Source organism: Odontesthes bonariensis, chromosome 1, assembly GCF_027942865.1.
Source record: "Odontesthes bonariensis isolate fOdoBon6 chromosome 1, fOdoBon6.hap1, whole genome shotgun sequence".
Lineage (NCBI taxonomy): Eukaryota > Metazoa > Chordata > Actinopteri > Atheriniformes > Atherinopsidae > Odontesthes > Odontesthes bonariensis.
The window spans coordinates 19959140-19982969 of record NC_134506.1 but is presented as its reverse complement, the minus strand read 5'-3'; the positions used below and the strand labels follow the sequence as shown (position 1 = coordinate 19982969).

Below are 23830 nucleotides of genomic sequence, written 5' to 3'. Positions count from 1 at the left end.
ACCCGGCACAAGCAGGCCACGTGTATTTAGGAAGTGCTGTGCAAACCTACCACAACCCAACGGGTTGCTTCATCATTTGGCCCGAATGTGTGTGCTTTCATCTGCATTGTAGGGTTTGTTTATACTCCGCTCGTCATCTTAGGAGTTGCGGTCGTAAATCCGTAGTCCTGCTCAGCCTCCAACACCCACCACAACTTTCCATCCCATTTCTATGGTTATTGGTGGACTATTATTTATTGCTGGCAGACAAGGAATTCATGCTGTGGCCTTCTTTTTTTTTTTTTTTTTTTACAGTAAAGAATGTTGCCACTTGTGTCTGGCCTGCAATGCCATTCGTGTGATTGTGAAGAATGTCTCCTACGTCCGTTTGGGGTGTTTCAGTGTGTCATCTTCATGTCATGCCGCACAGTTTTTTTTTTTGTTGTTGTTGAAAGTGCTTCGCCTTAGGCGTCGGCCAGACATACACAGATACATTTGATGAAGATCCGCTTCTCTCCAGCTTGCCCTTCAGTCCACACAAAGCCGATGTTTTCCGCCCACAGGGAGGAAAAAAGGGTCTCGAACGGTTGTAAAATCTGGAATTTGATAGCGCCAGGCTTGCTTAATGTTAACAAAAAAAGCCAAGAATTTTCAGAATTCTGTTATGCGGTCGTGAACATTTCGGACCTGGTCAGGTTCCTTGCAGAGTCACTCCACCAGTTATTACCATAAAATGGTGGGTTAGTTGAAGCTTTTCATTGGGACATAGTTACAGCAATGGTTTAGCATGTTGTAGAAGTACATTCCTCTCAGAGATACGATTGCTTACTTTTACATGCATAGTTTGGTGTAACATTGAAAGCCTGCTCTTGTTTAAAAAAAGATTCTCCTAAATGTCACAGTTATCCTGAAACTCCCTTGACCCGACATGAGCTACAACCTAGATCTCTGAATCCATCTGCAAACTCGAGTTTTTTGTCCCTGTGTGCAGGCACAGCTGTGATCCTCAAAGGAGATTATTTTTCACTCCTCTGCTAACTTTTCTTTAATTGTGAACTTTAGTGTCTGTGATGTGACTCACCTGAGCGGCTGGAGAGTTTATCTGCTCGGGTTGTTAGCAGCGGAGCTGTGTTCAAAGACCAGCTGCAGAAAGGCTTCAGCTTTAAAATGTACGCTCTCTGCTGAATTTTGTTCCCTCTTAGGTTTACAGGTCCCCACCAGTGTTATGTGACAGGGCCTTTTTGTGGTCCAGATGGAAAATGCATGTTTAAGGCACACCTCGCATTTGCAATTGCTCCTTTGCATAAAGCAGCAGGAACGTGCTTTTTCTTTTTTTTTTAATTGTGATTTGTGTCTTGTTTGACAGGAGAAGTGGATTCTGTGTTTGTTCCTTTCAAATTTTTTATCTGATGTATTTTCAAAGTGAACGCAATGAAACGCCAAGGCTTCTTTTGCGTTTTTAATAACGTTTTCTGAGTAGCTGACTATGCCACAAGGCAACCCACACTCACCGTATATTATTTTGTGCTAATCCTAAGCTTTCTGATTTGTTTCAGAGTAAGAAGGCTCATATACCATACAGAGACAGCAAGCTGACAAGACTACTGAAAGACTCCTTGGGGGGCAACTGCAGGACGGTTATGATCGCCAATGTTGGCCCCTCATCCAAGTCGTATGATGACACCCACAACACGCTTAAATATGCCAATAGGGCCAAGGAGATTAAGTCCTCGGTTAGTGCTAAAGCTTTTATGTGGTTTTATAGTCGTTAATTTTGATATACCGGCAGTGATTCCTGAACAGTGCACATACAAAATGGTCATAAATCTTTAGATTTTCCTCTATTCTTACCTTTCAGCTCAAAAGTAATGTTGTAAGCCTGGACAGTCACATTGGTCAATATGCTGTGATATGTGAGAAGCAACGGCAAGAGGTAATGTAACACAGCCAACACTACCTGACTCGATGCACAAAAAAAAAAATCTAGAAGATGTCTTTCTTTCTTATTTGGACTCTCACCATGATCTCTAGTTCACTTCCGACTGAGTGATTTTAATGCACTCTCTAAAGATTCTACAGCTGAAGCAGAAACTTAAAGAATACGAGGCGAAGAACGTTGTGCCTGGGGCTCTCGGCTCGATCTCTTCCCAGAATCAAGCAGAGTTCAAAAGGTAAGCATGTGGTGGGATTCACAGTAACTTGCAACATGTCAGTTGTGGGTTCTTTATATGACGTAAAACCTTCAGTGGAAACCGTATTTTTGGAATGAAGGGTGGAATTTAGGTGGAAGGACTATGGGGCCAAATGTCTCTGTTGTCAATTTATTGTAGTTCTGATACAGTTCTGTGACCGAGCTCTTCAGTGATCTCTAGCAACAATGAGGATCAGACAATGTAAGGTGTTATTGGGAATAGTGGGGTATGTTGTATGATAGTAATATTTCAATAGAATACCTTTTCATACCTTAATTTATGTATTTGCATTAATTTCCTTACTAGCTTTTATCAATGAGCTCTTATTTTAGGTGAGTATTCAGAATCAGAATCAGCTAATATACTATTGAAAGTCCCTTATAGCAAGTGTGTTGTTATAAATCATCCATGAGGGCAAAAACATCTGTTACTTTTCAGTTGGATCAACAGAAATCACATAACTTTGGGGATATATTGAGTTGATTTTAAAATTAAAGACTAAATATGTTGCTTGATGGAGTCACACGAGATGAGGTGAGTGCATTACCATGCTGTCTTGCTGTGGTTGTGCAAGTATTTACACACACATACTGCATATGTTTATATGGTTTATATCGATTTCAAATTAGTTTTTGTCATATCCGGCTAAGGGAATTTAGAGATTTTATTTTTTATTTTATTTTTTTTTATGTTTTGAGATTTTTGCTTTCTTTTATTAGAAGATGATGTGAAACACCTTTTCCCCCAAACAAGTTGCTGAGTTGAAGTGATGATGTGTTTGATTCTACTGATGTCCCGATTATTGTCACTCTCAGTATAATACGACACAGCTAATCCATATTGATTATTACTAAGTCTTAACATAAGGGAAAACATAAAGTCCAGGGTTTGTCTATCAGATTAAACCACCTTTGTAGATGGTTTGCAATGTGATTCCCATGAGATTCCTACAGATTATTGTCTTTGTTACTCTGAACATGATGTATGAATTTAGCCCTTTAAGAGAGACATCACTGAACAGGATCTTTTGCGATTAGCAGAGGACTGTGTTTGACACCGTGGACATGATTACAATTGACATTATAAAGTGAAACAAGATGCATGCTGGCGTTTTGTAGTTTAACAGAAGAGAGACTTCTGTTCAGGCCAAGCTGGAATGAACCTATCATAGTAAAACCATGGGACCAGAGGTGCCTACCTCATCCCTTGAGGCTCATTTCTGCACAGAAATGTTTTATATGATCACTTCCGAATCGCAGTGTGCACACCCTTAAGATGAGATTTGCCTGCAGTCAAACAAAAACTTGACTACTATATCATGGTTTTCTTTTAACATTTCAACTTTTATGTAGCTGCGCTGTGTTCTGTTGTTCAATAATGTCTGACCCTTGCTTTGTTGTTGATCTTTATTATAGCAGTTTAAAAGAAGTTGCCTTTTGTTGGGAAAAGTAGAGGCTTTCCTCTCTATCCACTTATTCCAGCTCCTACTTGAGGTTTCCCAGGTTATTCAGTCTCAACGGGATATACATTCTTTAAAGCATGCTTTGAGCCTGCCTCTGGGTGTCCTGAGCTTGGAGGGAGGAAAAAAGAAAGAAATCAGACATCATGACTAACTCGGTGCACATGAGCTGTGGTTCTCCCTCAGTCTTTTTTCCGAAGGCCTGAAACCCTTATCCTGTCCCTTAAGGCCCCCGAGCACCATGTGAACTCATTCTGACCCTTCGTATCCATAATCTCCTTCATTATGTCAGTATTCAGAGCTGATGACAGTCTAGTGCAACACCCTTGTTTCTTCTTATAACAAAAATCGAAGACTGCTCACACTGCGGGCCTTCACTCGTGGCTACTTTATTGCACCAACGTGACATTTTGAACACTGCAACTCTTCATCAGGCAGTGAGCCATCTTTTCGATTCTTTTTCCTCTGTCACGCTTCATTGACATCTTTGATGTCGTCCCCCACTGCCTTTATTTGGAATGAATGTACATATTTTGGTTGGTTCATGTAACATACCAGTACACTTGCCAGTCCCATGTCCATTTCTCACCTCACTCCTAAGCAACAGCCAAACATATTCACTCACAGCAGCCATTTGTTCCAAAACCAAATCAACACAGTGTTTTTATCTCCTGGGTGACACCTTAAAGTTGTCGTCAGTCTGTTTTTAACAGAGGCTTTTAAATATTTTCTCTACAGACTGTAAAGCCGTTGTCTTAACTGTTTCATTAACGAAATGTCTCAGTTTAATTTAGGGCTGGGCAACATAACAGAAAATATCTCAATCTTGTTATCGCTTTCGATTGTGTCGTCAGTGTGTATGTTTAACAACATACTTTTCAGCTATATTCATGTGTATTTACAATTGCATTGAAATTTACATTACTCTTTATTATTTAAGCAGCATATAATGCCTTCATATTTCCTGCCTCACTCACATATCGTCCTTATTAGCTGCAGGGCCGCTGCACTTACTCTAGAGACTGCAGTTAAGTCCATTGTATTTGGTCAAATTGTCTTGATTTATCTCCATATCCACATTTGTAGCCCACCCGCAATGGCATGAACTCTTCCTACTTTATGCCTGCAGCACAAATGGGTAGCCAGTTGCTATACTTCTTGCTATATTTTCCTTTAAAGGACTCTAATTTTACATGAAGAATGTTGCTGTCTACATGTTTTGATTAATAACACATCAGCGTGGATATCAATAATCGAACATCCCAGCGAGGGTTTATTTGCTTGTGCTGTAAGTAGTTGCAACACTGGGGAAGTTTTGGACTGCTGACCCACCCCGGGATGTACTGAGGACAAAGTGTCAGAACTGAAGATCCAATAGTAATGCTTTCTCAGTTGTTGAAGAAAGCCTTGACCAAGTCCCTAAACTTCTATAAGAGCACCTTTCAGCCTATCCTACTTCCCTGATGTGTTTTTGTTTACTTTTTTTTTTCTTTGAGCAACTTCTTTGTGTTACTTTTATGAAATGCTGTCTCATGAAAAATTGGCCCTCGGACCTCCTGGAAAATGCACCAAAAAAACCACCAAACACACAAAAAAACATTCTGTCAAACTGTCTCCCTCCATATCTGACAAACTGTTTAAACTAAAAACCAATGTGTATCAAGTTTTCTTTTGGGGAGAAAAAAATGTGCCACCCGAAGACACTAATAGTTTTTTTACACTCTAGACAGAAATTTCCTTTTTCTTCAAACTGAGTTTTATGTGTCAGCATTTCCCCCACCCCCAACCTCCCCACAGTATTAAAGGTGCAACATAATAGCGGCCCTGTACCGGACCTGCTTAGAGAAACTGGATACAACACAAACATTAACAGGCGCTGTGATGGTAATTCATGGAACCTTAGGATGATTTGAAGATAGTCGGCTTTATTTCTAGTTTACTTTTAAAGTAATTAACAAGTTGTGGTTATTTTATAAATTAATGCTACATTTTGTATGAAAACATAACATATTGCTGAGCATGTGCAGCTCGTCACGATACGTTTTTAAGGGAGGCTTCAACTAAAATAAGAAACATGTTTTTAGGCCAAAGGATTAAAGGCGGTAGCATGGTTGCCGCGTCTGTCACGGCGGTGTCGCACCGTGACGTCAAAATGACGTATCAGGCCTGGCGCTTCCCTTGAAAAGACGGCGCAGCGCGTTGTCGTGCACCAGTCGATTTTTGTTACTTGGCGGCGCCGAGCACAACGAACCGGATGGACTGTTGTGAGACCAGGCTCAGTGAGGAGGTGCGTTTGTACAGGCAGCTGTACGAAACTGCAGTGAAACAGCACAGGGAGCACATAAACTCCCAAAACTGGTGCACAGAGATGGGCAGAACTTTGGGGAAAGAGGGAGAGTTCTGTAAGAATGTGTGGAAGAAGCTACGGGACAGATACGTGAAGGCAAAGAAGAGGGCAGAGACTCTGTTGATGCCGGGGGCTTCAAACCTTCACCTCTTTTAACTGAATTAAAAAATTAAAATGATCCGAAAACTGCAGCAGTATCATTAATTACAGTATTCTTGCTCTTGACAGCGGCATTGTTTTCTTCTCCACTTTCGTGGTTGTAGAGTAGAGGTAACCTTCACGTAGCAGCGCCACCTCTGTGACGGAGAAAATTGCACCTACTGGCGCGCAACGACTTGCACCACTATATAGGGTCCTATGACGGGCACGAACTCGTGACGTCATCAACACCGCTCGCGCGAGCGGCAACCATGCTAGAGCCTTAAGACTCTCTGATTTGCCACCATTGTGCACTAGGCACCTCAATGTATACCAGAGCACTAGTGTTTATCCGTAATCAACATTAACTTCTGTATCGATGCTCTTTGAATGTAAAGTTTAAAAAAAAAAGAAGAAGAAGAAAGTACATCTTCATTTATTTCCTTTTAATTTTCCCTAAAAAAAAATTAAGCCATTTGTTTTTAAGGCATAAAGTGGCATCTGTCTGGGTATTTGGGTTGGGGGTGGGGAGGGCGGGGAAAAGCTGAATGAGCCTCACTCCCACATACTTCATTCACTGGCATCAGAATTCACAACTCGCACCGAGAGAGGCTCTGAATAGAGGCTGCACGCTTCTCACGCTATTAAAAATTCAGCAGTCTAGCAAGGCCACAACGTCTCCTACGTCACTGGAGTTGCATTGAAGAGTGCAGTCACATTTCAGCGACAGCTCGACAGCCTTATTTACCTGCATGCCTCCACCGACTCTGCGGCTGCTTTAACTCAACGAGACAGCCACTTGCATCCAATCAGAGCAGCACCTTTATCTCTATTCCAGGGATACATGTATGCATTGTGTAGTTAAGAATATCTTTCTTGCTCAGTATTAGTAGAGTAAGTGGCATCTCGGATCATAACAAAAAGCTAAATGCTCTAACATCGTCTTATGATATTAGTAATGTAACTTTTTGTTGGCCTTGGATCGAACATTTGAGTTATCAGTTTTAAGACTGTATCTAAACCGATTCAGAGGTGTTAAGTGAAAAATGGAACATTTCTCATGACCTTTTAGGATGTGTTAAATACTTGACCGAGCAGTTTGTAAAGAGCTTGGGATGGCAATATTTAATTTTCCCCTTATGTATGACACAACTGTCTCTAATCACATTTAGCTTGAATCCCTGTGGTGATGCTCATCTTTTATTGCACTGCATTACACTAAAAGGTGTTTCCAATATTCTGTCCCCATTCATGTATTTGAATAATCGTGGACTAAAACGCCTTTTAATAGAAGGTAATCCAAAGCAGCACAGAAGTTGATATGTTTTAAAAAAGTAGTTTAATGAATGTCCTGTCTCCTTTTACATTAATGCACCTTAATCGTAAGAATTACAAGCACATTTACATTGTTGTTCAATGATAACAGTGAATGCTTTAATAACAGATTGTCCTTTGAGTTGCTGAAAAGTTGGGACCAAAAGGACCTGAGAAAGCAGTTAAATTTTGATTAAGGGAAAACAAATCTCTTCACCCTTTAGGGTGTCTGAAGCTCTGCAGTGCATCTTCTCGAGCCGTGCCCAAATCAGGCGAGAACAGCTGGATCTGGAGAGACGACTGAAGGAGAATGAGCTGCGCCAGCGCTACAGCGAGGAGGACAACCTGCGGGTCCAATATTTCTGTGCCAAAGAGAAGACGGAAAAGGTAGCTGATGCTTACGCTGCACGGTCTTTCCAGATTCCATCATTGCTGCAGGGAAACGGCCGCTGAGTCATCATTTTACTTGTCTCTCCTCTGTAGTTTTCTCAGCCTCTCTGTTTGCACCACTATTTGTTTAAGGCCCTATTACACATAAATATCATTTCAAATTTAAAGGGGATTTCTTAAGAATTTCTGGCGCCAGACATTTCAGAATAGTCCACCATTAGCCACAACAAACTAAATTGTTGGAGCTCTTGTAGTGTTGTATTTTTAAGATTTAGTTTGTTTGGGTTTTTTTTTTTTTTTTTTTTTTAAATCCTCAGTTTTGAGAAGAAGCATTGCAGAACGAACAAATGCCAAAGGTCTATATTGTTTCAAAGAAATCTGGTTACTGCTTCCAGGTATAAATGTTTAGACCACATGTCTACGTAATGCTGTGCAGTACTAGTACTAGCAGACGGTTTATGATATCGACAAACTTATCTTTTGTTGCTGATTTCAACAGGCTACTTGTAAGCATGAGCGGAAGATTGCCAGTTTACGCACTCAGCAGCAACACATATGCAAACGTTTGAGGGAGGCAGAGACACGTTTCCTGGAAAATGATGGTTTGCTTCATCGTGTGGAGAATGATATTAAGTTGCTGAAGGCCAATGATCAGACCTCAGAGGTAAGTGCAACTCTGACCTATTCACATTTAGTAGTGCTGTGTTTGTTTTTTAATGGTTTCATAGACTTTACATGCTTTTGTTTCATCGTATGCCTTCATGAATACGGATTTGCTTCGTGGTTTAGTCTTACCCCAGTCTTGAAATTATGCCAACTTACATTGGGATTTCTGATCATTTTAATTCAACTGAAAACGTGTCCGTTGAAATTGTAGCCATGTTTATGAAAGCCCAACAATGCTTGGCAATGACGACGGTAATGAACAACTAGAAGCAAATAGTGAGTTTAACTAAAGACCCACCATGTGGACAGGGTGAAACGTAAGAGGACAACTGATTGAATACCAGGAAAAACTTCACATTCATCATAACTCATTGCTTACTGTTTTTTTGTTTGTTTGTTTTTGAAGGTAGGCTGTGTCTCCACTGGTGTCGTGACTGTCTTTGTTTTCTTCCCATCTGTCCTCTCAGTAATTAGAACCGTGCTCATTTTATTTCTCCAGCTCACTCGTGGATCACTGAAGAGAATAAATCAATACCCTTTACTCATCCCTCAAACAGCAGCCAGTTACCTAAAACCATGTCCATGTTTTTTTTTTCCTCTTCTTTATCCTTTCTTCCAGGAACTGACCCAGAACTATGACGCACCCACCAGTCAAATGTTCTCAGTGCTGTTGTTTCATAGTTTCTTTACGTCAGAGTTTTTTCTCTCTCTCTCTCTCTCTCCCTCCTTTACCCCAAGCAGACAGCTTTTCTGATGAAACATGGATGAACACTGAACTTTGTGTCCTCTCCCTAGTATAATGACCCCTAACCAACTTTTTCTTTCTAACTCTGCACACTAGATTGTTCATTCATCAAATTTCTGCTTCAAGAAGTCACCCCCCTCTTTCTCTTTCAGGTGTTGGAGAAGGACTTGCGTTGCCACAGGCTGGAGCTGCAGGTAAATGATCTCAAACAACACATCAAGCAGATGGTTGAGCTCACTACGCTGCAGGATCAGGAGAACAAGCGCATGCAGAAGTAGGTTGACCACTTACTCTAGTGCGCTATTATTACAGTGCGTCTAAAGAAAGTGCACTTCACCTCGGCCTCAACCTGGTTTATCACAATAGAATTTTTCTATTGCGTTTCAGAATGGTGAACATCCTACTGCCAGCTTATGGCAGACACTACTCTGCGTTGAGAGGGGCTGGGTTGGCCATGGCAGCAGATGAGATGGAAAACCATGAATTGGAGCACCTCGTGTTGAGGGAGAGAGGTGTGGTCTGGGCAGACCTGGAAGGGGCGGAGCAGCAGCTGAAAGGTGAAACGACTGGTGTGGACTTGCAGGAGACAAATGAGGTGGGAAGCGTTGGGCTCCGCAGCGAGCTGGCACCCATCCTCTCTTTCTCACATCTGCAATACCATCAGAATAGCCCCTGCAGTAAGTCATCATACTCTCATCATCCTGTTTACTCTCCTGCTTATTCAGCATGTGTTAAGAGTCGGGGGAAGTCAGAGAATTCCCATCATCAGTCAGTTTTTGTACATTTTGTTTCAACTAATCATTTCATTGCTAGAATTGATTTTACATAACCTGACTCGGTTCACCAGAGAATTATGGAAATAAAGGAAAACATGATTATAAAATGTTCAACCAACAAAAACATCAGATGTTGTTTTTTCTGTCTGGTAAATGATGGACTTTAAGGACACATCACAGCCCCTAACTTATGAAGAAATCAAGAAAGAAAAAAACTTTGAACTTATACTGTTGTGGATAAATCTGGTGGTCATTTTAAAGGCTATTTTATCAACAACAGTCTTTCCTCTCCCAATGTATATATAACTATCTCAAACAAGTAAGTTCTTCTCACATGACAGATCTTAGTTGATGGAGACATAATGTTTTAAAAAGAGCTCAGCGAAACACTTCTGCTTGAAATTTAGTTTTTCCATCATGCAGAACTGTCTGCTATGAACAAACACATTTGCTTGACTACATTAGAAAACAGCAAATAGTGTGTTGATAATGTCAGATAAACCTTGTCCCTGATTGTCAGCTGACAAGTTCCACCCTGCTAGTTTAAAAGATTGGTTCCTTACACTTGTTGCTTATTGTGTACGATGCCGGGCCAAGGAACTGGCTAATTATTTCCCTCATGAGACACCAATCAGCCACAGGATTAAAGCATCTGTCCATTCTGTAGTTCATCAGGTCATGGTGGTTGTGGAGTGACATAGTGGGTTTTGTCATTTTCCTCAAGCTGCTCCTAAGCTGTTTTTTGCGGTGTGGCAGGGCTCATTGTCCTGCTGGAGGAAGTCCCGTCTGTAAGGCTGTGCTTATCGTAATATATTTTAAAAAGGGGTCAAAAGTTCCATACTTGTTTTAGCCAACTACTAATAAGGGTGTTGTTGTTGTTGTTGTTCTCACATTGACCACCTTTACCGGTCAAATCAGGGTTTGAGCTTACAAAAAATACTCAAATGCGACTCTTGGGATTTAAGAGGCCTCTAAATGTTGTGTCCTGTGAGGACAGCGGACATCAATAGAGTCAGTGTATTTGACATCGGTCCAGGTCTTGTGTGTTTTGTGTGAGCCGTGAGACTGCATGTTTCATTTTTAACTGTCATCTCTGCATGACCTAGCAGCACCAGACCTTCATGACATATTAGCCATGACACACGGTGGAGCATGAACTGAAGCTGGCCAACAGTGCTCACTCTGCGTGATCGTGTCAGTTGTTTGTCGGGGAGGAAAGGCTGCACCTTTCCCTGTGCTGTTTACTTGTTCAATTTGGAAAACTTGTTGACTTTTAATTAAATTATTTGTTAGTAAAACAAAGAATCTGACGACATGTGAATATGGATATTAATGTCAGCCTGCGGTGAGTCATAGTTTATTGTTTAAGAGATAAGATGCCGTATATGAACCAAAACACTGACTTAGTGTTTTGGGAATTCATTTTATCCCTTGATTTGAAACCTCTGCTGTATTCACCGTGTAAACCTTTTGGCTTTTGCTTCAGGTTCCATTTTCTATCTCTGCATTCTAGGGTCGGATCACTTTATATTGAAAAAGAATCCATTTGTCTAACATCTGTAAAGTCTGCACAAAGAAAACCAAATTAAAGCTGTTTATGTCAGACATAACAAAAAGTTATCAAACATTTAGCGGTGAGTTCACATTTTTTATGAGTGTAAACCACCAAAGAGTTGCGTAAGCTTTCTGTGTGGTAATTGTGATGATGTGTCGGCGTTGTGTTCAGACCTTTACTCTCTTATTCTCAGGTGCAGAGAGACACACTAAAAGAAAATCTTCGTGCAATGCTGCTCCATCACCTAAAGGTAAATACTCGTCCCCCATCCTGCTAACATATTGTGTACCTGCACACCCATTAATTTCACCCTTCCCTCAATCATTCTTCTATCCGCGCTCTCTTCGTCACCTTTTACTCACTTTATCACATTTGGGCAAATTGAAACAGAAAAACTACACCTTTATTTTTAAATTGTCATCTAAATTTAAAATTGTGTGCAAGCCTAAGACTTTACCGGCATTTTGTTTTTACATTTGGCTGTAAAAAAGTTGCTCAGCGCAGTAAAATACACAATAATACTCAGACATGTAATATAATTTGATTTACGGCTGTGCTGCACACATGCTCTCCCAGCCAAACAATGAAATGATGTGAATACTCGTAAGAGTTTTTTAATAGAGAGAACTCTTTACAAGGAGAACCTTCAGGGGTGGGGGGGGGGTAACACAAAAGCATTTGTGAAATATGGTCATTCAAATTGGCTGTAATGATATTTACTGCAGATGGTCCACATTTCATTGAAACATATGGTGGGAAATGTAACTTGAGAGGAAAAACCTCTGCCAAATGACCCGAGTACGAAATGCAAACACTCCAGCGAGTTTGTCACCTCTGCTATTAGATTTCCCCTCAAACTTACTGTAATAAGTAAACTCCAACGGAGCATTACGTTTTCAAAGTTTTTCAGATGTAAAAAGCCACACTCTCTAATGTTGGTCCGTCTTACCAATCTTTAGACTTTGCAGCTGCAAAAGCAGTAGTTGGAACTATTATTCGATTATTGTAGCCATTGAAAATAATACAGTTTTCTGCCACTTCTGCAAACACTTAAGACTACAACAGGGAGTAAATATATCATGAGGTTTTCTTTCTACAATGAATGCAACAAATGTACCAAAGTAAAGTCATGCTGGTAGAATAAAACACTGACATGCACTATGGCATGTTTAATATGCAAGGAAGCAAGTTAAACTGGGTGATTATACACTTGAAATTGTATATTGATAACTTTGGTCGCTTTTCCCTGATGTGTTACCACTAGTTTCAGACTTTATCGATGAAGTTTCGAACTAAAGCAATATCACGACAGGTCTAGTTATTTGGAACGATTAAAGTCCACACAAAAATCACTTTTGTCTGTAAAAGTGTGTGGGAAGTCCGAGTAAATTGTGAATTTAAAAGGGAAAGGCATTTTTTAAGGTTTTATTTGGACATTTCTGTTAGGAAAGAAAAATGTTTTCTTAAATGATGGGTGTTACTTCTCCGAGGAGTGCTGCTGCATTAAAACGCTGCAATACAAAGGACCAAAATGTTAATGTTTTCTAATTAGTTTCAACACGAAGCCCAGCAGAAGAGTCCCCTCTGTGTCTCTGACCGATGTATCTTAATTTCTGCTCCGTTCCTTGTAAGCGATATTCTTCTCAGAGCTGCTCTGTTAGTGGTATTACAAAAAGGCGATGTTTGAAGGTGGGAAGTCACAGCAAAACTGTTGCTCTTTCCCAACTCTTGGATATCAAGACAGTGGAAGGCGACGAGAGTTTCCCGGGACAGGGAAACATGGAAAGAGAGTGGCCTCGGCCACTTCGACCAAGGTTCCGGTGGGCCTGGCAGAGCTGTTAGGACTCGTGTGCGAACAACCAGTTGGTTGTAACTATTTTCATAGCCTGAAAAATGTGTCGGATTACAGAGAAGGTGTAGCTGTCGCTCGTTTGAAGGTAAAAAAAATAAAATAAATCCACTTACTCCTCTTGTCCTTTGTGTTCCTTTTTTATCATCAGCCGTTCGTTATTATAGATCAGTATGCCGAATACTGATAGCAATTTATTTTCCAGGCATATACAACTTACATGCGTTCCTTTTAATGATAACTCCCTATTGTTAAAAAGGGTTTTTATCTCTGTAACAACTCTTCATGTTCATCTTGATTTCAGTGCAGAGCTGCTCGTCTTACATAGGTCTCATATTTGCAGGCACATGAATGCACACACGGGAAAACGCAGCTTCTTCTGCGCGGTGCAGCTGTAACAGCTGTGCAGAATCTTTTTTTTTTTTTTTTTTTTTTTTTTTTTTGTAATGGTCACCGGCCGGCTGAAAATGATATGGGCGGGGGAAAAAAACTGCTATTTCATCAAATTAGGCTTTCATTTAGCATTCAGACAAACTCCTCTGATCTTCTCCTGCTGATGTTTGTCTGTGCCTCACTGCCTCCTCAGCTGTTAATGGTAGTCACTGCAGCATGTTATGAGAAATAGCTCCACCCTGCAGCCTGCGAAGCCAATCAAATTTCATCGGTTTTAGATAGGGTCGTGGTTTTGAAAGAGCGTTAACCCTTTGTGGGCTGCATTATAAAAGCAAATTTCACAAACGTGATTATTGTGAAGGAAGCATATGATTTTAGTGATCATTGTCACATGTCCTCGCAGGCTTATATTAATAGCTCTGTAATTTTTCATTCACCTATCTCCCACAGAGATGAGAGGAGGTAGGTGTTCAGTTTTCTATTTGTAACAGATAATCTACCTCTAAATTTTCCAATTGGCTTTTTCCTCCCTCGGTTTTAGTTTTCCTTTCGGCTTCAAATGTGCACTAGTTTGCCATTCTCCTCCATTCTACCTCTCTTTCCCTCCTACCCTCAAATGTTTTTTCTCTGTCTGTCTAGCATCTAACCCTCCCAATCCCTCTTGAGCTTCATTCATGAAAATACAGATCCACAGCAGGGCAGGAAAAAACGTCAACAGACGTAAACTCCCCTGCTCCACCAACCAGAAAAGGCGCACTATAAAAAACAGGCAGCAGCAACCAGGCGACCCTAATTCAGTGCAGCTTCTACCAGAAATAGCAACTCATGCATGTATTAATCCCCTACAAGCCAAAAATATGTGATTGAAGGAACTCTGCTGCCATTTATTGCTGGGGACAACTCCTCTCCCACAGAACAGGGCTATTTCTCACCGTTTCCTCGCACGGAGCTATGTCTGACGTCTGACTCACATTTGCTAAATATTGCATTTGATATTTAGGGAAATGTATAAATCAGTCATTCACCTTTGCATTTCGTGTTCTCACTTCCTTTATGTGCTGGCATTTTTCCTTTTTTAGCCTGCTCCCCAACCCCCACCACACCTCTGCAGGAAAATGCCATGAGTGTAATAGTGCTCCTAATGTGGTGTCGACATTGTGATTTAACCTCTCTCTGCTCCGGAACCCGTGCAACTTTCAGTTGCTGTCGTATTTAAATTAACCTAGATAGATGTCATGTGGAGAATAGCCTTTATAATACCAAGACTTAGCCAATATAGTTTGTCTTTCCTGTTTTAGTTAGAATTACTCCAGATTATTCATTGCTAACGAGTCCAAAGTTGTCAATAAAGTTCAATATTCAATGTTAATTTAAATGTAAACGTTTTTTCTGGCATTCCTATGATTAATTGATTAATCTTCTTGTAACTATTGCTACTAATTAACTAATTTAGAGCCAATCCCTAAAGGACAATGTTTCGATTGTTCCCAGATTTTAAAGTTATGTTTTTAACTGCATATTATCTGTAGTTTAAAAAAAGTTTCATGGCTGTGAAATGCCTTGTTTTCAGGTCTATTTATAAAATGAAGCGCTTGTCAGGTGAATAATGCATGTCACAGCTCTGCTCTGATATTTCCAAGTTTACGTTCATATACGTGGATGGGGGCGGGCTATAATGTTTAATTGCCTTGTGCCACTCCGACACTTGTGACCCCTTCAGGGAGCAGTCTGTCTCATGTCTACATTGTGACATTTGTTTAAATTGCAGTCTTAAGCCCAGAGCTGGCACTTATTACTGATTAATGATTGAGTGTGTCAGACTGCCCCGTTTGTTTTCTGTTTCCCTGAATACTTTTGAAAGTTTTAAAATTGATAATTATAGAAATGAAAAAAGAAAGAAAAAGACATAGTGTTAGATTGTAAAGATGTAAAATCGGACAACTGAAGCTCAGGTTCCTGTAGTAATTGTTAACACCTCGCTCAGTCACTGAGTGTTGATCAGATCTGTGGAGGTGACATAACATCACCATGTCTTTCCATTTGTAGACCTTTTGTCTTGCTGCAGACATAAATAATGCAAACAGTTACATTCTAAAGTTAATAGTACTGTATGTCTTCCATCCGTCCATTTTCTATTGAATGTCTGGATGTGCGTTACAGCGTGCTAAGCAGACCTGGCCAGACCTTGCTTTCCTCAGCTTTACTCTGCCTCCCTGGCTTTAGCCCAGACTTCCTTCGGAAAGAGCTCATTTCCGTTGTTTGTATCCACAATCTTATTCTTTCAGTCACCACCCACAGCTGTTGACTGTAGGTGGGAACATAAAACATTGATTGACCGGTAAATCAACAGCTGCATCTTCTGGCTAAGCTCTCTCTGCACCACAGCAGATCGGTACAGGATCTGCATCACTGCAAAGGTGCAACAGAGAGCTTGTTGAACCAAACACCCAGTAACCCTTGACTTGCTCAAGAAATGTTGTCCTTAAAAGTCATACACGAGCTGTGGCAAGGGGAAGCCTTGACAGATTCCAGCACCCACTGACTGCTACCAACGTAAATCAGGCTCTCCCTTCGTTTGCAACTGGTCTGAATTACCTGTAGAAGTAGCCAGTAATCCCAAAACATTCCCATAGGAAACCCCAAAAATGGGGTTAAATGCTGAAGAGGCTTCATGGGACCACCTTTGAGTGGGCCCACGCCCTGCTGGAGGAGCCAAGGGGTCTGGTGCGTTGTGTATTGGGCAACAGACGAAGGCTGACTCCTTGAGAGTCCAATAACAGCAGCACTTTGAGCTTTAATAGAGGTGGTGATGTTCATTCTGTTGCCAAATACCGTAGTAATACGTCATGTGACATTTGGGCTTGAGAACACATAACGCACAATATCTGTAGCAACAAACCCTGAATACACAATGTGACATAGAAAGTAAATGCAGAATACAGGATGTGGCATGCGGGGACGTTCCCCTTCCAGTTTACTCAGCTTACTTCCAATTTCACTCTCATCTCTACTGTTCTAATATTTGGTTTTAGATAAGGAACATTGTAATTCTGTTATCTTTTGAGGAAATAATTTGTCCTTTAACAGTTGACTTTATTGCTGCATTGTTTATTTTATTTTCATTAACTTTTTATTGTTTGTTTGGTTTTTCTAGACAGAGGAAATCAACCACAAATGACGCAAGATGGACCTCCTCGAATGCCCATCAGGAGGAATTTATCTACGTTACTCCCACCGCAAAGCCCACGAACCATCACCAAGCCCCAGGTGTTTGAGGAGGGCATGTTTCCACTGCAGAGCACACCAGAACCTGTACAGAGAACAGATAAGGCTCAGCCACTAAGCTCCAGCAACAAGGATCCGAACGAGACCTTTGAAGTTATAGACAATGATGATCAAACTGCAAGTAATGCAACCATCATAATAAGCTGTGGTAGTCTGTGCCAAGAGTCAAAGTCCACAGACGTGTTAGGGCCTAGTCAACACCGGCATGTTCCCGCAGCCACTGAGGGAGACCAGCTTCCTTCCAGAAGGTGAGAAAATAATTGTCTTATTTTCTCTTTTGATTTTTAAGGATTTTAGCAGAGGACTCTTTCTGTTTCAGCCATTTTCAATCATTTCAGTGAATTTAACTTAACTTAAGCCTTAAAAGCAGCATGGTATTCAGAAGTAGGGCTGTCATTCACTCTACATTTGCTTTATTCAGACATCTATAAACCATACATCACAGAGGAGAGAACATCTTCCACCAAGGCCGGTGCTGTATTTGCAGTTTTTACAAAAATGATCCCGACCTGCATTAAAATGTCAATTTTAAAGGGTAAAAAAACCTGTAACGGCTGCAGTATCAAACGCATTTGCTGCAAATACAACACAACTGTGTGTGTGCTATTTGTTTTTCTATCTCTCACGCTGATGGCGGTTTTATTATGACATTATGGCAATTAAGCATTTGGCCAATCGGTAGCCAGTTCATCAGCAGCATCTATTAAAGTTATGATGGGTTATTGTCGGTTGCTATAGATAAATCAAACTGTTGATTGAACCTCATGCTTCAGTGCTGGATCCATTACCTAGTTGTAGTGAATTTGAATTAGTTGTGCTTCGCAGCCGACTGTGCCCTCATCCAAACTTTAGTGTTGACTTGTTTCATTTTATCAGCTCATGTGTGCAATTTTGAAAACATGCCGGTAATGTTGGCAGAATTTTCACTTTTGGTGTGTACAGATCACTGCCACTTACAATAGACCATACCATCAGCAGTCCCCAAACATATTAGCTGTAAACAAAAGACTGATTCAGAAACAGACACAGTAGAAACTTTTTCAGTTGATTCATGTGCTTTTTCCAAGCATCTGATCGTAGTAAAGATGTGATTACACCAAGGATGTTTTCAGATGGTTGTCCAGGCCACATGTAGGGAGATTCCAGTTGCAGCATGAAAACAAATGTGTCCCGTTCCACATCAAAGAGCTGCGTACTCAACCTATGTGCCTCCAACCTTTCCTAATGCAAATGAAGAACTAAAATACTTAGAGCTGTTCATTTGTATCACTCAAAATACATGCTAATGTCTGGTACGATCAGTGCTCTCCAGTGGAATGATCAGGTGATAATCAATGTGGGCTTAAAGTGCAGACTCTCATCTTTAATTTGAGGCTATTCACATCCAAATTGGAGCAAGGGTTTAAGGATTCAATCTATGTTCCTATCCTCACCTATGGTCACAAGCTGTGGGTAGTGACCAAAAGAACGAGATCGCGAATACAAGTGGCCGAAATGAGTTTCCTCCGCAGGGTGTCTGGGCTCTCCCTTAGAGATAGGGTGAGAAGCTCGGTCATCCGGGAGGGGCTCGGAGTAGAACCGCTGCTCCTCCGCATCGAGATGAGTCAGATGAGGTGGCTCGGGCATCTGGTTAGGATGCCTCCTGGACGCCTCCCTGGTGAGGTGTTCCGGGCCCGTCCCACTGGGAGGAGGCCCCGGGGAAGACCCAGGACACGTTGGAGAGACTACGTTTCTCGGTTGGCCTGGGAACGCCTTGGGGTCCAGGTGTGGCATTTCCATTTCAAAGCTGTTGCTGTGAACCCACAGCATGTGATCAAAGGAGCTCTCAATGGAAATGAAACGGACCATATTTACTTCCATTGAGTCATTTAGGTTGAAGGGAAAAAAGGACAAATCCATCAGAGAGATGGCAGAAATGTTATGAGTGGCTAAATCAATAGTTTGGTACAATCTGAGAAGTGCGCTGGTCAGCTCGGGGACTCGAAAAGGCCTGGACGGCCACAGAAGACCACCGTGGTGGATGCAGGATCCTTTTCATGGTGGAGAAAAACCCCTTCATAACATCCAGTCAAGTGCCAGGAAGTAGGTGCATCAGTACCTAAGTCTACCCTAAAGAGAAGACTTCATGAGAGCACATACAGAGGGTTCACCACAAGGTGCAAACCGTTAATCAGCCCCAGAAATAGAAAGGCTGGATTAGACTTTGACAAAAAACCTCTGGTGAAGCCAGTCAAGTTCTGGAACAGCATTCTTTAGACAGATGAAGCTAAGTTCAATCTGTACCGGAACGAAAGGAAGAAGAAACTATGGAGAAGGCTTGGAAAGGCTCATGATCCAAAGCACACCGCATCTTCTGTAAAACATGGTGGAGGCAGTGTGATGGCATGGGCATGCATTGCTTCCAATGGCACTGGGTCAATTGTGTCTATGTCCTATGTGACAGAAGCAGCCGGATGAATTCTGAAGTGTATAGATATACTTTCTGCTCAGAAAGTTGATTGGATGGCGCCTTGTAGTACAGATGGACAACGACCCAACACATACTGGGAAAGCAACCCAGGAGTTCTTTAAGGCTAAGAAGTGGAATATTCTCCAATGGCGTAGTCAGTCACACTGATCGAGCATACATTTCACTAGTTTACGACAGAACATAAGGCAGAAAGCCCTAGCCTGATAAACCAGCCTAAATGGATTGGATGTCTAATTTAGTCTGGCACCGATCAATGGATACAACGGAACATTGTTGATGAGCACAACCCGTTGTCTTTCAAACCGCGTCTGTGCCTATAGGCCAACGCTCTGACCAATCAGCGCAACTGACTGTGACGTAGTAAGCGCGACAGAAAGCTTTGGTGGGAGGGGACTCTTCCAAAACTGATGCCAAGCACAGATTCTATAATAGGACAGATACGCCACTCACGGTGCATTTCCGGTTTCCAACGAGGCGATTTTGGTTGCAGTTCCACCCTCTTTCCACGTGGGGCGCCCAATGTTGGAGACCAGAATGAATGGAGTCCTATGGAGCTATACGCCCTTTCGTGCCCTTATCTCAAGATATAATTTTTTCTCTAGTAATTCGAATGTTGTTTTCGAAAAAGGGTGTTTAGAAAATACCCATGGCTGAGTTTTAGATTTTTAGAGCCACTCATTTGCTTAAAAAAAGGATTTGAAGTGTATATGACGTCATACATAGCGGGTCGACCAGCTGTCATTAGCACAATGCTAGCGCGTTGTGGACAACAAGAAGCCAACCAGTAAGAAATCAAAGCGATATATGTACTCGTTCAGTAGATTTTTTACTTGAAACCCATGTTGAGCTCTCAGAAACTACATTCAAATCTGAGCGCTCTTGAGGAGACTTAGGTGAAACTGACCATTTGTAGCATCTAGCTCCATAGGGCCCCATTCATTCTGGTCTCCACCGACGCTCCCAGTGGAATTCTGGTGGAACTGCAGCCAAAAAGCCGGTACAATGGGGCTTAATACAGAGTGGCAAGGCTGTTCGTTATAATGGCTGTGTGCCAAGGCTGAATCAAACGAGCACTGTTCCATTGCCGCCGCCATCTTTCTTGTTGTGCTTTCGCTTGTCTATGTTCGCTTCCACTGCCCAACGTCGCACTGCTCTGTCGTCACTCCCTCAAAACCCCGCACCAGAACCCTCTGGCCCGCCCGCGTTGATTCAAAACACATCTCTGCGTTGTGATTGGTTTAGTTGCCATCTGCCAGATTCAGGGCAGTATTTTCAAAATGACAAGTGGATCGAGGCCAGACCCAACCGCAGGCAAAACATTTTGCCGTCCAGCAGTTGGCGCTGGTTTTCCAGGCTAAGAAAGCCCCACAAACAAGCAATATCTGAAGACGGCAGCATTAAAGTCCTGGCAAAGCATCCCAATGGAGGAAACCTGGCGTTTGGTGAAGTCCATAGCTTCCAGACTTCAGTTAGTCAATGCTTGCCAAGGATTCTCATCAAAGTATTAGAAATTAACATTTTTATTTAAATTAAAGCTAATTTGTCCAATGACTTTTGAGCCCCTGAAATTGAGGAGACTTTGTAGAAAAATGGTTGCCATTCCAAAACGTTTTGTTGGATATTTTTGGTCAACCCCTTGAATTAAACCTGAAAGCCTGCACTTCAGTTGCTTCTCGGTTGTTTTATCTCAAACCCAATCTGGTGGCATGCAGAGCCCAAATCAAATAAAAATGGTGTCACTGTCCAACTATTTCTGGGCCTAACTGTATTACATACAGTCAAATCCGAGTTCAGTTTTCAATATATCAAGTCATATTTTCCATCAGCTGCGTGTCGTCTGCATTGATGAGACCAGTTTGATTCATGTTAACGTTGATATATTTAGCGATGTATATGTATTATTTCTAATAACAGATTCAGAGAACGAACACATCTTTTTATGAAAAGTTTCCAAACTTCCCTCCTGCGGCCTGCTAAATGTTTGAAAGCACTCGGTCTGTACTGCACCTAAACCACCCAAAGGTGGAAAATCCTCCATTCCTTATTCACTACAAGACTGAAACTAGAGTGTAAATACCAAGTGTTCTCACAAGCAGCGGGCTTACATTCTGGAAGAGTGGCTGAAGAGGCTTAAGTACGCTGATCTGAGCAGCGTCTTCAAGAATTCAGCTGAAAGTGGGGGGGGGACAGAACTGAGGATTACAGTATGTTGTGGAGACTTTTTGTTCCTAACCAACCTCCAATTGAAAGTGCATCCCCTTGAACAATAACGTCGCATCACAGACCAAATCGCTTCATCATAAATGTGCTGTTCACCTAACATGTGTTCATACAAGATGATGCTTCTCCTCAAATACTGAAGATCCAAGCAAAGCCAGATGTTAGGAGAACAGTTAGGACCTGATACCCGAGTTTTAGATGTTGCTAAATGATGAGCAGACAGTGTAAGGGAGAGACTCAATGACTTGATGCATTAGATTTACTGGAAACTGGTGTTTTCAGAGCTCACTTTCAAACATGTTTTCTTTTTTTCCTGCTTTGAGGTATAATAGAGGGACAGTCACCGGTTAAATCAAAGCATATCTGATGCTTTGATTTAACCGGTGACTAGTTCAGTTCAAGTTCAGTTTTGTGTACATATGAAAGATTTGGTAAACTTTTTTTTTTTATTTCAGTCATTTTATTTTGTTGGACGAGGTTCCCTATTGCCAGGTAAAATTCCCACAGTCGGGCTGTCACGGTAACGCAGACCTTTGCTCTTTAGACAACAGATCCCGCTTCTTCAAGATGTGAGACGAGCAAAACCAACTTACATGGAGATGACATCTGCTGCGCAAGGAAAGCGGAAATTCAGCCGGTAATGCACCTATTGTTTAGTTTTTTCTTCTGTTCGTTGGTGTTACTCAGCCAACGGAGATTGTCTTTTTCCTGTCTGTCACAGTTCCTTTCAATCCGCGATTTAATACGGAGGTAACGGCGAGCGCGTCGTTACAGAGATAATGAGGAACTTGAACTGACGACTTGTTTTCCTGTCTGTTGTTGACTGTAGGAGCACCAGAGAAGACTTGACGCAGGGCTTCTCTGCACCAAAGCGTATAAAAAAAGACCCCTCAGTGGCCCAGAAGCCAGTCCGAGTGCATCGCTTCGTTGGTAAGCATAAAAACAGGGAAGCTATTATTTTCGGGGGTGGGGAAACCCACCTCAGTTATTGTCTTGTATATCTTCAGTAACCGCTCCATGCTTTTTATCTTCACTCGTACGATCCTATGGATCAGTATTGGTTATTATTCCGAGCTACGGGGAGTAAAGACGTGCTTCCCTGTTTGTTCACGGCGGTCTTTGTTTGGTGTCTGTCGTCAGGTTCAGAGAACAAGCCTCGCAGGGTTGTGAGGAGCATCTCTGAGGGGAATCTAAACCTCCTCGAGCCTCAGAAATCCAGGTCCATCTTCTATAAAACATCCCAGCAGTTCAAACGGGTGGCCAAGCGGATGTGAAGCAGCGGTGCATTTGAATCAGTCCACTTCACTTTTAGGATCAATTTCACTCCACAGTCTGTGCCGTCGTCCGTATTTGTCTCAAGAGTTAGAAAATCTGTTGTGGAGATTTCTCCAGCAGAATGGTAACCTGACCACGGGAGCCGTCATTATTTTCTTGTACCTGATTGTATTTAAACAGTAGATATTGGTCAGAACATTCATATACACACAGCAGAAAATAGAGCAACCTGTTTCACCCACATGGTGTGGTTTTCTGTTCTCTAGAACAGTGATTGTATTTTAGAAGACCAAGTGTCCCGGGGCAGCTAATAAAACTGAAACTGCTCGACTCTGAGTTGTTTTATACTTTTTGTTTCACACTACTTTTAATGTCTTGTACAGGTAATAATAGGATTATAGATGTTGGATAATAAAAGTACTTTTAACAGAATCTGTGGTTGATTTTGAAAAATAAATAAAAAAATAATCCCTCTCAAATGTAATATTTTCTTTGTGTGCCGCTGCTGTTGCATGAGTGTGGCTTTCAATGAAGTTTCAGTTACAAGGCGTTCCGACACCAAATGAATGACATCAGACGGGCTCAGAGAAAGTGACAATCACAATGAAGAGGAACGCGGAACTTAGCTGAGAGGATCTTGCTTGTAAATTTCTCAGCGTCTTTTCAAAGAATTGAATTTAGGAAAAGAGAAGTAAATGAACTTCACCGTCCACGGAAGATGGAGAAAATAAGTTGACTTTAATTTTACATTGACAAAATGCTTCCAGAAGACGTGAT

At 41.6% G+C, this 23830-nt stretch overlaps 1 protein-coding gene across 1 annotated transcript in view; it reads left to right on the top strand.

Moving 5' to 3' along the window:
• kif18a (kinesin family member 18A) overlaps positions 1-23485 on the top strand; it is a 29302-nt gene extending 5817 nt beyond the window's left edge. The window contains exons 7-18 of the mRNA XM_075470915.1: positions 1536-1712; positions 1838-1912; positions 2050-2150; positions 7654-7816; positions 8319-8483; positions 9383-9504; positions 9618-9907; positions 11755-11811; positions 16958-17336; positions 22323-22415; positions 22608-22708; positions 22919-23485. Of these exons, the coding sequence (XP_075327030.1) occupies positions 1536-1712; positions 1838-1912; positions 2050-2150; positions 7654-7816; positions 8319-8483; positions 9383-9504; positions 9618-9907; positions 11755-11811; positions 16958-17336; positions 22323-22415; positions 22608-22708; positions 22919-23052 (1857 nt within the window). The 3' untranslated portion in view covers positions 23053-23485. The remainder of the gene's footprint in view (positions 1-1535; positions 1713-1837; positions 1913-2049; positions 2151-7653; positions 7817-8318; positions 8484-9382; positions 9505-9617; positions 9908-11754; positions 11812-16957; positions 17337-22322; positions 22416-22607; positions 22709-22918) is intronic.
• The last annotated feature ends 345 nt before the right edge of the window (positions 23486-23830 follow it).